The sequence below is a fragment of the Oncorhynchus mykiss genome, chromosome 28 (assembly GCF_057628025.1).
Source record: "Oncorhynchus mykiss isolate SJ-2025 chromosome 28, ASM5762802v1, whole genome shotgun sequence".
Classification (NCBI taxonomy): Eukaryota; Metazoa; Chordata; class Actinopteri; order Salmoniformes; family Salmonidae; genus Oncorhynchus; species Oncorhynchus mykiss.
This window is the reverse complement of record NC_143049.1, coordinates 23919504-23932552: the sequence shown is the minus strand read 5'-3', so window position 1 is coordinate 23932552 and position 13049 is coordinate 23919504. Positions and strand designations below refer to the sequence as shown.

The 13049-nt window shown below is 39.8% G+C and overlaps 1 protein-coding gene across 1 annotated transcript; it reads left to right on the top strand.

Moving 5' to 3' along the window:
• Positions 1-197: 197 nt before the first annotated feature.
• nmnat2 (nicotinamide nucleotide adenylyltransferase 2) lies at positions 198-13013 on the top strand. Its single transcript, XM_021589537.3, has 11 exons — positions 198-428; positions 2876-2964; positions 3581-3648; positions 5600-5678; positions 8189-8318; positions 8554-8634; positions 8758-8802; positions 9026-9102; positions 9503-9604; positions 9802-9869; positions 10462-13013. Exons 1-11 carry the CDS (start codon positions 344-346, stop codon positions 10562-10564), a joined length of 927 nt encoding a protein of 308 aa, XP_021445212.1. The 5' UTR covers positions 198-343; the 3' UTR covers positions 10565-13013.
• The last annotated feature ends 36 nt before the right edge of the window (positions 13014-13049 follow it).

The window sequence follows — 13049 nt, the reverse complement described above, 5'->3', positions numbered from 1 at the left end:
AGTAGTAGGTCTAATTGAAAAACGGAAGAAACATTTCGATCAGTGGCATGCCCCATTATGTGGCAAATTTGCCAGAGGCCACACTAAGTCTATAATAAAAGCTAATGTAGCCTACCTATTGTTTTAAATTGTATTGTAAAATCAAACATTTTCAAATGTCCAGTGCTGTGAGTGCCTTTGGTCCTGTGCCTTTAATATAGAGTGTAGTGACGCTCTGTATCCTGCGAGGAGACTTGGACACTGCCGCATCCAAATTAACCTCGCCTCTCTGCGGTCGCTAACAGCAAAACAAAGAAGAACAAATCGGTAGTTGCAGAAAAAGAGACTCATATCCAATCATATCATGACGGACAACACTAAAACGCACGTTATTTTGCTGTCATGTGGAAGTTTTAACCCCATCACTAAAGGACACATTCATATGTTTGGTAAGCATTACCTATGCGTTCTTCTGTATATTTTGAAGGGGTGTTTGGTGCCCCAGATGTTGTGGGTAGGATATTAGTTTAAGAATGAGAAGGCGTTCAGGGGTCTACATTACTATGGCAATTAACCTATATATCAGTATTATAATGTCAGAATTGGGTGATGTTGGGTAGGCGTTTTGCCATAGACCTTTATGGTATTCGCTGTCCACGAGGGGGGTGCTGAAATGGGCGACGGCCTCAGTGACGGAAATATGATTATGTCAATTAAGTTAAAGTCTTATCATTGAATTTCACGCGGGGTTTTTTATTTTGCTGTGTGTTTTAAAACACCACGTATGTTTAAAATAATTACATTAATTAACACCAGAACCATTCCATCTACAGGTTATTATTACTATATTGAGCGCACAGTATCATTTCAGTGTCGTCTACGTTGGTGTATGCTGCATAGCCCGACCAGCCCTAAAAACAATAGCAAATGGATTTTGATAAAGTAGGCTAGGCTATTTTGAGAATGTATTGCAGTATACGGATGTTGAGCCACTGGACACAGGGGGCATCTTGAGCATGTTTGGGCATTGGTTGCCTGATTGCACATACTGCGTCACTCATAACGAATGAGAAATCGTATCTCAAATCATGATAGCATACAATCAATCTTACTGTGAAGCTGAGCAATAATGTAAAACAATCGGCTAAACACAACAGGTATTCACCAATTCATGGAAATGCAGTAAAATATCAAGCCAACACAAATGGCAAATCTAAATCTCTTACTAAATATTTTCTCATTTTTGACATGTGTGGTCCTGTATATCCTTTCTTTTTCATGTTCTGTGACTGCAGACTTGCAATTTGATTGATCCATAGAGACAATTGCGTTATTGTCTTTGCCTTACCTGTTATCAGTTTCAACGAACATTTCGTCAATTAAATATCTGTGGACTATTTCATCATGGTTTTCTTGTTGCTTTAAATATTAGGCTACTGATCCAGTACACACAATTCAGTAATGGCACAGTGCCACAGTTAGGGATATTTCACATTTCAACAGCCAGCCAGATGCATCAGTATATTGATGTAAACAATCACAGAAGAACTAGTAAAGTACTCTATTTTATAATACAAACCGTTATCATAAAAGATAGTTAAATGACTGTCATACAAAATTAGGGTACACCATAGGCTAGTACCCTGACAAATAACTAAATCCTAAGAGATAGTCATAAGAATAGCTTGAGTGAAATCATTCTGCTGCAGCAGTAGTAAGTGAACCTGGAATATTATGGGGCAGAGGAGGAAAGCATCCATGTTTCCATGACCTATTTTTCACACCACCTCTCTGCATGTCTTGGAGTGGCAGTTCTGGAAAAATGAAAGTACTGTAGTGGCTCATAGGGAGCAATGGAAACTCCCCAGTGAGCCCTTCTGACTCACAGCAGGATTACATGAAAGAACAGAAAGTGATGAAGCAAATACATGCATATACCAAGGACTAGGACTTTTGGATGGTGTCAGATCATGCATTTCAATAGTGATTCAGTTTAATCTATTTTTCAAGTCCTTGTTGAGAAGAATTGTGATTCTCTTGAGAATGTAAGGGTGAGACGCTTGTAGCTCATTATCACCTCATTCAATAGTTGTATGTCTTCACTAGAACCCTTGTCTGTGTTGCAAATGGCACTCCTATATAGTGCACTACTTTTGACCAGAGGCCTATGGTCCCTGGTCAAAAGTAGCACACTACATAGAGAATAGGGTACTATTTAGGATGCTGCCTTGTTTTTGTTTTTGTTTTGTTGCCTCAATCCATCTGATTTGGAGGGCAACCCCAGATTTCTGACTTTCTCATTAACATTCAACTCAAAACATAGCTTTCTTACTTTCCTCTCTCATACAACGTCTTATTGCATGAATAATACATTCTCTAATCATATTCATGTATATGACTCTATCTGTAGTGGCTCTGCTCAATTTGCACAGGCATTGAAGATCATACACTTTGAGCTGGTATACTTGCAACATATAGTCTTCAGTAAGTTTCCACAGACAGGCTTGCTTGAAGAGGACTCATATCATGAGTTTCTCTATTGGTGGCATGCAGGCAGTAACGTTACTCCACAACAATAGAGTGAATAGATGAATAGATTCATTCTTGCCCTGTGGTTGAAACAAAAAGTTCTCATCAATCAACTTCCAATTGAAAACAACTGTTATTATAGACTTAAGTTGTAGCTTAAACTAAAGCATGGCTTCTGGAATTATTTTATTGGTCTCCCTGGAGATATGATGTACAAATTCATTTGCATGTATACTGGCAAGCCAGGGTTAATTTATTTTGGGGTTTGGTGATGGCAAACAGGTTACCTGATTAAAACTGTAATATTATGCACACTATGAACCATGATAAGTATGTTGACAGTTACATACTGTATTTGCTTTTACAGAAAAAGCCAGAGAATACCTGCACAAAACAGGGAAGTTCATTGTGATTGGGGGTATCATTTCACCTGTACATGACTCCTATGGCAAACCGGTAAGAACTTCTTTAACAGTATATTCACAGACGGCTTTGTTTGGTATCTATGAAGTTCGAGTAACTAACAAAGAATCCCCATTTCTTATTTGACTGACATGAGTATAATTACAGTAATGAAGCACATGAGTGATAGCTTGTGGTTATTTTTATGAATGTGACCTTTTTGTGTGACCTTTTTGTGTGGTCCTCCTGTGTAAGTGTTCATGTTGCATTCAGATTACATAAAGCACCTCTAATACTATCGTCATCTATTCTCCCGAGACGTTTCTGGAATGAATGAAAAGCTTTTCCCAGTTTCTCTCTCTATAAGAAACAGAAAACATGAATAATAAATGTACGAGAAATGCCTTTTCAGTCATATCATGAATCTTATGTGCATTTTATATTCCTCACAAATAAAACATGTCAAACCAGTGGATTACCATGCAGAGACATACAATAAATTGAATAAACACAATGTATGAGTTGTAAATGGCACCCTATTCCCAACATAGTGCACTACTTTTGACCAGATATAGTGCGCTATATAGGGAATAGGGTGCACACAATGTGACACACACAATGAACACAATGACTGCTTGAAAGCTTTATCAATCCCACCATGTGTTCACAGGGCCTCGTCCCCAGCAGACATCGTCTCACCATGTGTCAACTGGCAGTCCAGTCATCCGACTGGATCAGGTGAGTCAGTGGCTATCTGCCCAGAACAACAAGGTTGCGTCCCAAATGGCACCCTATTCCCTACATTTTGCACTGCTTTTGTTCAAATCAAATCAAACATTATTTGTCACATGCGCCGAACACAATAAGTGTAGACTTTACCATGAAATGCTTAAGCCCTTAAGCAACAGTGCAGTTCAAGAAGAGTTAAGAAACTATTTACTAAGTAGACTAAAATAAAAAGTAATAATAAAAAAGTAACACAATAAGAATAACAATAATGAGGTTATATACAGAGGGCACTGGTACCGAGTCAGTGTAGTTGAGGTACTTTGCACTGTACATGTAGGTGGAGGTGAAGTGTCTATGCATAGATAATAAACAGCGAGTAACAGCAGTGTACACAAGGGAACGGGTGGGGGGGTGGGTCAATATAAATTGTCTGGTGGCGATTTTATTAATTGTTCAGCAGTCTTATGGCTTGGGGGTAGAAGCTGTTGAGGAGCCTCTTGGTCCTAGACTTGGCGCTCCGGTACCGCTTGCCATGATAGTTCGTTGGTGATGTGGACACCAAGGAACTTGAAACTCTCGACCCGCTCCACTACAGCCCCATCGATGTTAATAGGGGCCTGTTCGTCCCGCCTTTTCCTGTAGTCCACAATGAGCTCCTTAGTCTTGCTCAAATTGAGGGAGAGATTGTTGTCCTGGCACCACACTGCCAGTTCTCTGACCTCTTCCCTATAGGCTGTCTCATCGTTGTGGGTGATCAGGCCTACCACTGTTGTGTCGTCAGCAAACTTAATGATGGTGTTGGAGTCGTGTTTTGCCACACAGTCATGGGTGAACAGGGAATACAGGAAGGGACTAAGTACACACCCCTGAGGGGCCCCAGTGTTAAGGATCAGCGTGGCAGACGTGTTGTTGTCTACTCTTACCACCTGTGGGCGGACCGTCAGAAAGTCTAGAATCCAGTTGCAGAGGGAGGTGTTTAGTCCCAGAGTCCTTAGCTTAGTGATGAGCTTCGAGGGCACTATGGTGTTGAACACTGAGCTGAAGTCAAAGAACAGCATTCTCACATAGGTGAGGTTGAAAATGTCAGTGAAGACACTTGACAGTTGGTCCGCATGCTTTGAGTACACGTCCTGGTAATCTGTCTGCCCAACGGTTTTGTGAATGTTGACCTGTTTAAAGGTTTTGTTCACATCGGCTACCGAGAGGATTATCACACAGTCATCCACAACAGCTGGTGCTCTCATGCATGCTTAAGTGTTGCTTGCCTCAAAGCGTGCATAAAAGGCATTTAGCTCGTCTGTTAAGCTCATGTCACTGGGCAGCTCACGTCTGGATCTCCCGTTGTAGTCTGTAATAGTTTTCAAGCCCTGCCACATCCGACGAGCGTCAGAGTTGGTGTAGTAGGATTCAGTATTAATCCTGTATTGACACTTTGCCTGTTTGATGGTTTGTAGCAGGGCATAGCGGGATTTGTTATAAGCGCCCGGATTAGCCTACCACTCCTTGAAAGTGGCAGCTCTAGCCTTTAGCTCGATGCAAATGTTGCCTGTAATCCATGGCTTCTGGTTGGGATACAGTATGTACGTGTAGTCACTGTGGGGACAACGTTGTCGATGCACTTATTGATGAAGCTGATGACTGAGGTGGTGTACTCCTCAATGCCATTGGATGAATCCTGGAACACATTCCAGTCTGTGCTTCCAAAACAGTCCTGTAGTGTAGTATCCGCGTCATCTGACCACTTCCATTGTGCACTATATAGGGAAAAGGATAGAGATCAGGGCACGTATTCATAATGCGTGAGTAGGAGTGCTGTTCTAGGATCAGTTTTGCCATTTAGGTTATGATGAATCTACAGGAGGGACCTGCTCCTATACCAGTACTCCTACTCTGAGACGCTTTATAAATAGGGGCCCAGAAGTACACAGCTGTTCATCTATCATGTGCTATTTTCATGCAGAGTGGATCCCTGGGAGTGCTACCAGGACACATGGCAGACTACATGCAGCGTGCTGGAGCATCATCGTGACCTCATGAAGGTAAGCCGGGGTTGGGGGGCGGAGGGTTCAGGCTGGGGAGTATTTTTCTCCACTAGTACAGGACTAATGAAGGCCTAGTTCACTCATTTTGTGACCAGGTAAAAGTATGTATATCTTTTTTTAAATATATCTATACAGCACCAGTCAAAAGTTTGGACACACCTATTCATTCAAGGGTTTTTCTTTATTTGTACTATTTTCTACATTGTAGAATAATAGTGAAGACATCAAATCTATGAAATAACACATATGGAATCATGTATTAACCCAAAAAATGTCAAACACAATTTTATATTTGAGAAAGTAGCCACCCTTTGTCTTGATGACAGCTTTGCACACTCTTGGTATTCTCTCAACCAGTTTCATGAGGTAGTCACCTGGAGTGCATTTCAATTAACAGGTGTACATTTAAAGTACATTTGTGGAATTTCTTTCCTTCTTAATATGTTTGAGCCAATCAGTTGTGTTGTGACTGTCACATGTGCTCCCTCCCCGGCCTCTAGGTCACCAGGCTGCACGTGATGGCGCACACCTGATACCATTGTTACACGCACCTGCGCATCATCACTCACCTGGACTCCATCACTTCCTTGATTACCTGCCCTATATATGTCACTCCCTTTGGTTCCTTCCCCAGGCGTCATTCTTTCTGTTTCATGCCTGTGCGTTGTTTGTGTTTCTTGTTTTGTATTACGTTGCATTTATTTATTAAAACACTCACTCCCTGAACTTGCTTGCCGACTCTCAGCGCACATCGTTACAGTGACAAGGTATGGGTGGTATACAGAAGATAGCCCTATTTGGTAAAATACCAAGTCCATATTATTGCAAGAACAGCTCAGATAAGCAAAGACAAATGACAGTCCATCATTACTTTAAGACATGAAGGTCAGCCAAACCGGAAAATTTCAAGAACTTTTAAAGTTTCTTCGAGTACAGCCGCAAAAACCATCAAGCACTATGATGAAACTGGCTCTCATGAGGACCGCCACAGGAAAGGAACACCCAGAGTTACCTCTGCTGCAGAGGATAAGTTCATTAGAGTTGCCAGCCTCAGAAATTGCAGCCCAAATGCTTCATAGAGTTCAAGTAACAGACACATCTCAACATCAACTATTCAGAGGAGACTGCCTGAATCAGGCCATCATTGTCGAATTGCTGCAAAGAAACCACTACTAAAAGGACACCAATAAGAAGAAGAGACTTGCTTGGGCCAAGAAACCCAAGCAATGGACATTAGACTGGTGGAAATCTGTCCTTTGGTCTGATGAGTCCAAATTTGAGATTTTTGGTTCCAACCGCCGTGTCTTTGTGAGACGCAGAGTAGGTGAACAGAATATCTCCGCATTTGTGGTTCCCACCGTGAAGCATGGAGGAGGAGGTGTGATGGTGTGGGGGTGCTTTGCTGGTGACGCTGTCAGTGATTTATTTAGAATTCAAGGCACACTTAACCAGCATGGATACCACAGCATTCTGCAGCGATATGCCATCCCATCTGGTTTGCGCTTAGTGGGACAATAATTTGTTTTTCAACAAGACAATGACCCAACACACCTCCAGGCTGTGTAAGGGCTATTGGACCAAGAAGGAGAGTGATGGAGTGCTGCATCAGATGACCTGGCCTCCACAATCACCCTACTTCAACCAAACTGAGATAGTTTGGGATGAGTTGGACCGCAGAGTGAAGGAAAAGCAGCCAACAAGAGTTACGCATATGTGGGAAAACCTTCAAGACTGTTGGAAAAGCATTCCAGGTGTAGCTGGTTGAGAGAATACCAAGAGTGTGCAAAGCTGGCAAAGGGTGGCTACTTTGAAGAATCTAAAATCTAAAATATATTTTGATTTGTTTAACACTTTTTTGGTTACTACATGATTCCATGTGTGTTATTTCGTAGTTTGATGTGTTCACTATTATCCACTATTATTAAAAAGTAAAAATAAAGAAAAGCCCTTGAATGAATAGGTGGGTCCAAACTTTTGACTGGTACTGTATATTTTTTTATTTATCAGGGGAACCCTCAGCACCTCTACTTCCTGCGGCTTTGTACATTGTATGAGCTGTACATTTAGCAGTGAAGGATAATATCAAGATAAAATTGTGGTAGTTCAGAGAGGAGAGTTCAAGGTAGCCTACATTGGATGCAACAGAATTAGCTACGGTGTATGGAACTTATTCATAGATGATACATTCATGCACGGCCCACTAAATATTAATAAAGACAGGGCAAATTTAACTGTTTTTAATAATAGCCTATAACATTACTGTATGCTGCAATTGTTTCCATGGCAACAAAACATTACCGTATTTAGAACACTACAGTATATCAAAACACTGCTGTAATATGTGACAAATCCTTCCATCAGAATGTGGGCAATCTATTTGTGGTGCTGACCTAAGCTGGATCAAATGCCATTTAACGGGACTGAAGGTGCCAATCATGGTATTTTGCCTAGTTAAATAAAGGTTAAAAAAATAGTTTTATGTTTTTGTTTTTTTTTCCTGTCCACAGAGAGTCACAGGGTGCATTCTGTCCAATGTGAACACACCGTCCACAACTCCAGTGATCGGCCAACCACAGAATGAGACTCAGACTGCCATCTATCAGAACCACAACACAATGAACAACAAGCCCACTGCCAGTGAGGGATTATGTACATATATGCTACACAAATGTCTTTCAGATCTCATTCGTGCCATTTTCATTAGGTTAACAATAAAGAGCTCAGAATCTGAAATATAATTTATGATTGATGAGAAGGAGGAAAGGTTGTTGTAATGTACTAAGAAATGGATTGTCTGCTTTCTATAACTTATTCAAGGGATGTAATTTGTTACTAGAAAATGTCTGATGTTTGCTTCCTCATACCTAAACAGTTAAGCTTTGGGGGAAGATGAGTGAGAGCTTGGGCAAAATTTGCTGTGTTCGCCCCCACATTGATCGTTTTACCTTTGTGGGTAAGTAGTATGCTACACAAGCAACTTCCTGAAAATCATACATTTGTAATTGTATGGTACAGTAAGTTCACAATGATTGATTAATAACCCTTTATTTTATCTTTATTTCTTTTATATCAAAAGATGAAAATGCCAACCTTGGCCCTGCAATGCGATATGAGGAAATTGGTGAGTTAACACTCTTTTGTATGTCTCCATAAGATTGATGTACTACCAATATTGCATACCGACTATATATTGTCAGAATACAAAAGCTTTTAACTTGGGTCATTATATTTTCCCTTCACAAACCAAAATAACTTTCTTCATTATCGAATAATTGAACAGGATGTTATCCATGTACTTTTTGTTTATTGGGTGTCTAATTTCTGTCTTCATGTCTATTGTCCAGAGTTGCGCATCTTGCTTCTGTGTGGCAGTGATCTCCTGGAGTCATTCTGCATCCCTGGCTTATGGAAAGACAGTGATGTAAGTAGGCCCTCTCACTCTTTCACTTCCCTGTCTTCTTAAGTCTGTTGTAAGACTGTCATTCTCACAGAAAATATTAACACTTTTAGTTTTTTTTCTAGTTATTTTCATACTTTACATAGTATACAGTACATACTTGTCCTAATGGCTTGCCCTGGAGTTCTAAGCAGACATAGTAAGGCCTCTAAAGAGGCCGAAGGGGACACTGGAAGACTAATAGTTTTGAATAATGTTGACATTTTAATCTATATAGTCTCCACGTAGGGACATTAATGATAATGATTTAATATCCTAATATGCATAATGTTGTATCCGAGACACTTTACCATAACTATTACAGTGACCCATTTAATCAGAATTATAAGGCAATACTGCAATGTGTCATACAAATGGTTTGCAGATGGAGGTGATTGTGGGAGACTTTGGGATTGTTGTTGTGCCTCGGGATGGAGTTGATACAGAGAGGATAATGAACCATTCCTCTGTGCTGCGCAAGAACAAGGTAGTATCTGCATTATGAGCCTATATGAGTCATGAGCTTGGTTAAAAGTGGAAACCCAATACGCTTGATAATGTAATCTGTTAAAGCTTATTATGTTCATGTCTTAACATGGTACCAACTCTGTACCATAAAAAAATGATAAATATCCATTGATACATTTTTTAACGTAAAACTTTCTCTATGTGTGTTTTTTCCAGGATAACATCACAGTAGTAAAAGATGATGCCAACCACCCTATGTCCATTGTCAGCTCAACCAAGAGCAGGTAAATGTGAATTATAAGTTAGCAACCATCCTATTTTGGGCCTCCATTAGGCCTATTTAATAAATAATAATACATAATTATAGAATCTGCTGTCTTTTATTCACTGTGGACTCAGGTAAAGATTGGTTCTTTTTCACAAAGACGTATCTGTCAAAGGGAAAATCCACTCAAAAACAATCTTTAGCTATTTTTTTCAATAGTCCAATGTTGATACAATTCCAGAATGTTTTGCATGTCAGCGCTCAAGATTTCAAGATATTGGACTTTCAAAAAGCAAAGTGTCACTTGCCACATCATCATGATGATGCAAAATACCAAAAGATAGTTTTTGAGTGGATTTTCCCTTTAATGTACCACTTCAGTAGCTGTTTAGTGGCTCTTCGGTCTAACCAAAACATTTGCTAAACATCAGGAGGCTGTTTTCCGGAAACAGATTAAGCATAGTTCTAGACTAAAAAGCTTTTTCAATGGAAATTCTCCATTAAGCTTACTGTTTTGTCCAGGACTAGGCTTTGTCTACTCCTGGGAAACCGGCTCTAGTTGAACTAAGCTGTTTTCATATCACATTCTAATTCTATGTCCCTTCTATCAGACTGGCCCTGCAGCACGGGGACGGTCATGTGGTGGACTACCTGAACCAGACAGTCATTGACTACATCCTGCAGAGTCAGCTCTACATCAATGCCTCTGGATAGAAACTACTGCTCCGGCCTACTGTCAAATTGTCCCTGTCTGTCTCTCATGTAAAATGTATACTCCTCTTGAGCTACTGCTTTTCCATTCGAAGGAGCATTAGATATGCATTTCCCTTCTTACTGTATCATAATGACTCATCGGACCTGTGGATGTACTGTACAGCGAGGTGCTTAAGAGCTGTGTGTACAGTGGACCACCTTCACAACTGACTTTGTGTAGGCTGCATGGGATAGTGTTTCTGTCTGTCCCAAATGGCACCCTAATCCCTATATAGTGCACTACTTTTAACCAGGGCCTATAGGGCTCTGGTAAAAAATAGTGCACTTTTTATTCAATATGGTGCCATTTGGGATGCAACCTTGGTGTCATGAAGAGAGGGTGCAGAGATTGTTACCTGATGAATGTTGACCTTTGCTGCTTGATTTAAATCTGTCGATTCTTAGACTGCATGCTTAGAACGTTTTTTTTGTTTTGGCATGAGTACTTATTCACTTCGTAGATATATGTTGTGAAAGTGTTTGCAAAAAGACAAACATAGTGGGTACCCACCTCTCACTTCATTTTCTATTCACTATAATTCTACTGTATGTACAGAAGTATCTGTATTGATGTATCTGTGATTGCATATCAATGCCTAAATGTTTTGTCTTCAGTGGGCATTCGTGCAAAATGTAGATTTGTTTGCACATAAGACAATGATTTGTGCATTGATTTATTTTTGTGTGCAAAGGATTTTGCACATTTCTCCTGCTTGTCACTAAGCAAATTACCGCGACTCCCAAAGCAAATGCAATGAACCTCTTTCTTACTATGTGCTATGTAGCTAGTTACTTGAGATTCTTACAAAAATGTGTATAGTGGAAAAAACAACAGCACAAACTACAGAAGTGCATTCCATGTGCCTGGGGATGAATTCACAGATATAAGTCTCCCGCTCCCTTGCACTCAACACTGTCATAATATTATCAACCTGATATAAAATGAGCTCTAATGTTGTTCTGCAAAGGAAGTGGGGACATAGCCTTTGATCAATAGTTTCTTAAAGAAGCTTCTCATGCTCAGTGCCAGGACTCTTTAGACAGTTCAGTTTAATGGGCATTGAGTGTAACCATTAATTTGTGCAGTAATGATTTCACAGGGTAATAGGGTGTATACAGTATTGGTGTATACAGGACATTGGTTGCACCTTAGTTGGAGAGTACGGGCTCTTGGTAATGGCTGGAGCGGAATAAGTGGAATGGTATTAAATACATCAAACACATGGTTTCCATGCCATTCCTTTCGCTCCGTTCCTGCAATTATGAGCTGTCCTCCCCTCAGCAGCCTCCTGTGGTGCACATTGTGCCCAATTGGTCAATGCAAAATAATGACGATTATTTGGTTTAATTAGTGTCTAAATGTTACCAAAGCAACTTGCATTCATATATAGCTTTACAAGTGTCAATTTGGCAAAGAATATTAGGTTATTCAATCTTAATATCAGATGAAGCTAAATACATTCCACTGCTTCCTGCAATCTCACAGTTCATCATTTATAAGAAATGGACACACAAGTGCTACTAGTTGTCAATATTGTAGCGTTGTATAAGCCTGGCATGATGCAAGACTATCAATAGTACACTGTGTGTAAGATGTTCTAGACAAACAATATTGCTTCTTTATGTGTCATCCGAGTGTAATGAACAAACTGTACTGGGTCCAATATCCCTTCAAGCAGATGGTCTTTATACATGCATCCCTAGAGTCTTTCTATCAAATACACGACATCAGTTATTTGGTATTCTTTAAAGACTGGTTTAGATAAACAAGATGTGGAAAATCTGATAAAATAAGCATCGTCGTGGTCCTAGTAATAGGGCAATGTTTAGTATAATAGTCTCAGCCCACTGGGCAAAGATATTTCAACATCTAGTTTGGATTTAAATTTGGTTGAGTTGTCAACTAACGTGAATTCAACACGAAATGTAAAAAAAATCTAAATCTCCATGTCATTAAATTTAGGTGAAAAGTTGGGTGAAAAAAATACTAAATTCCAATACGTTGATGACTTTCTGCAAATCCAATCATTTTTCCACGTTGATTCAACGTCATCACATTGATTTTGTGTTGTTGAACTGATGTGGAAACAACCTCGATTAAACCAGTGTTTGCCCAGTGGGAGAGAAGGTCTCATAGAACCTGAGGAGATTGTATGAGTAGATGATTTATAGATATAATATGAAGAGATGTTTGATTTATATTTGATTCTGTTCATTGAATTATTTGGTAAGGAGTCCTGAAAACATACATTTTTTGGAATCCTATGTAAAATGAGCTACAATTCCACTTTCAGATCTGGGTTGGAAATGATTTGTATTTTGGCATCTTAGACTGTGGACTGACTGGCTGACACAATATAACATCCTCAGTCTCTCAATACCTCCATAATAAACCAAGTGTGTAACAATAGATATGTTGTAGTTGCTTACATGATTAGTCATTTCC

Excerpts from the sequence above, each read along its gene's own strand:
- nmnat2 (XM_021589537.3), top strand. The coding sequence starts at position 344 with ATGACGGACAACACTAAAACGCACGTTATTTTGCTGTCATGTGGAAGT. Across the intron at positions 429-2,875 it reads AGGACACATTCATATGTTTG|AAAAAGCCAGAGAATACCTG; the intron begins GTAAGCATTACC and ends TTGCTTTTACAG. Across the intron at positions 8,635-8,757 it reads TGATCGTTTTACCTTTGTGG|ATGAAAATGCCAACCTTGGC; the intron begins GTAAGTAGTATG and ends TTATATCAAAAG.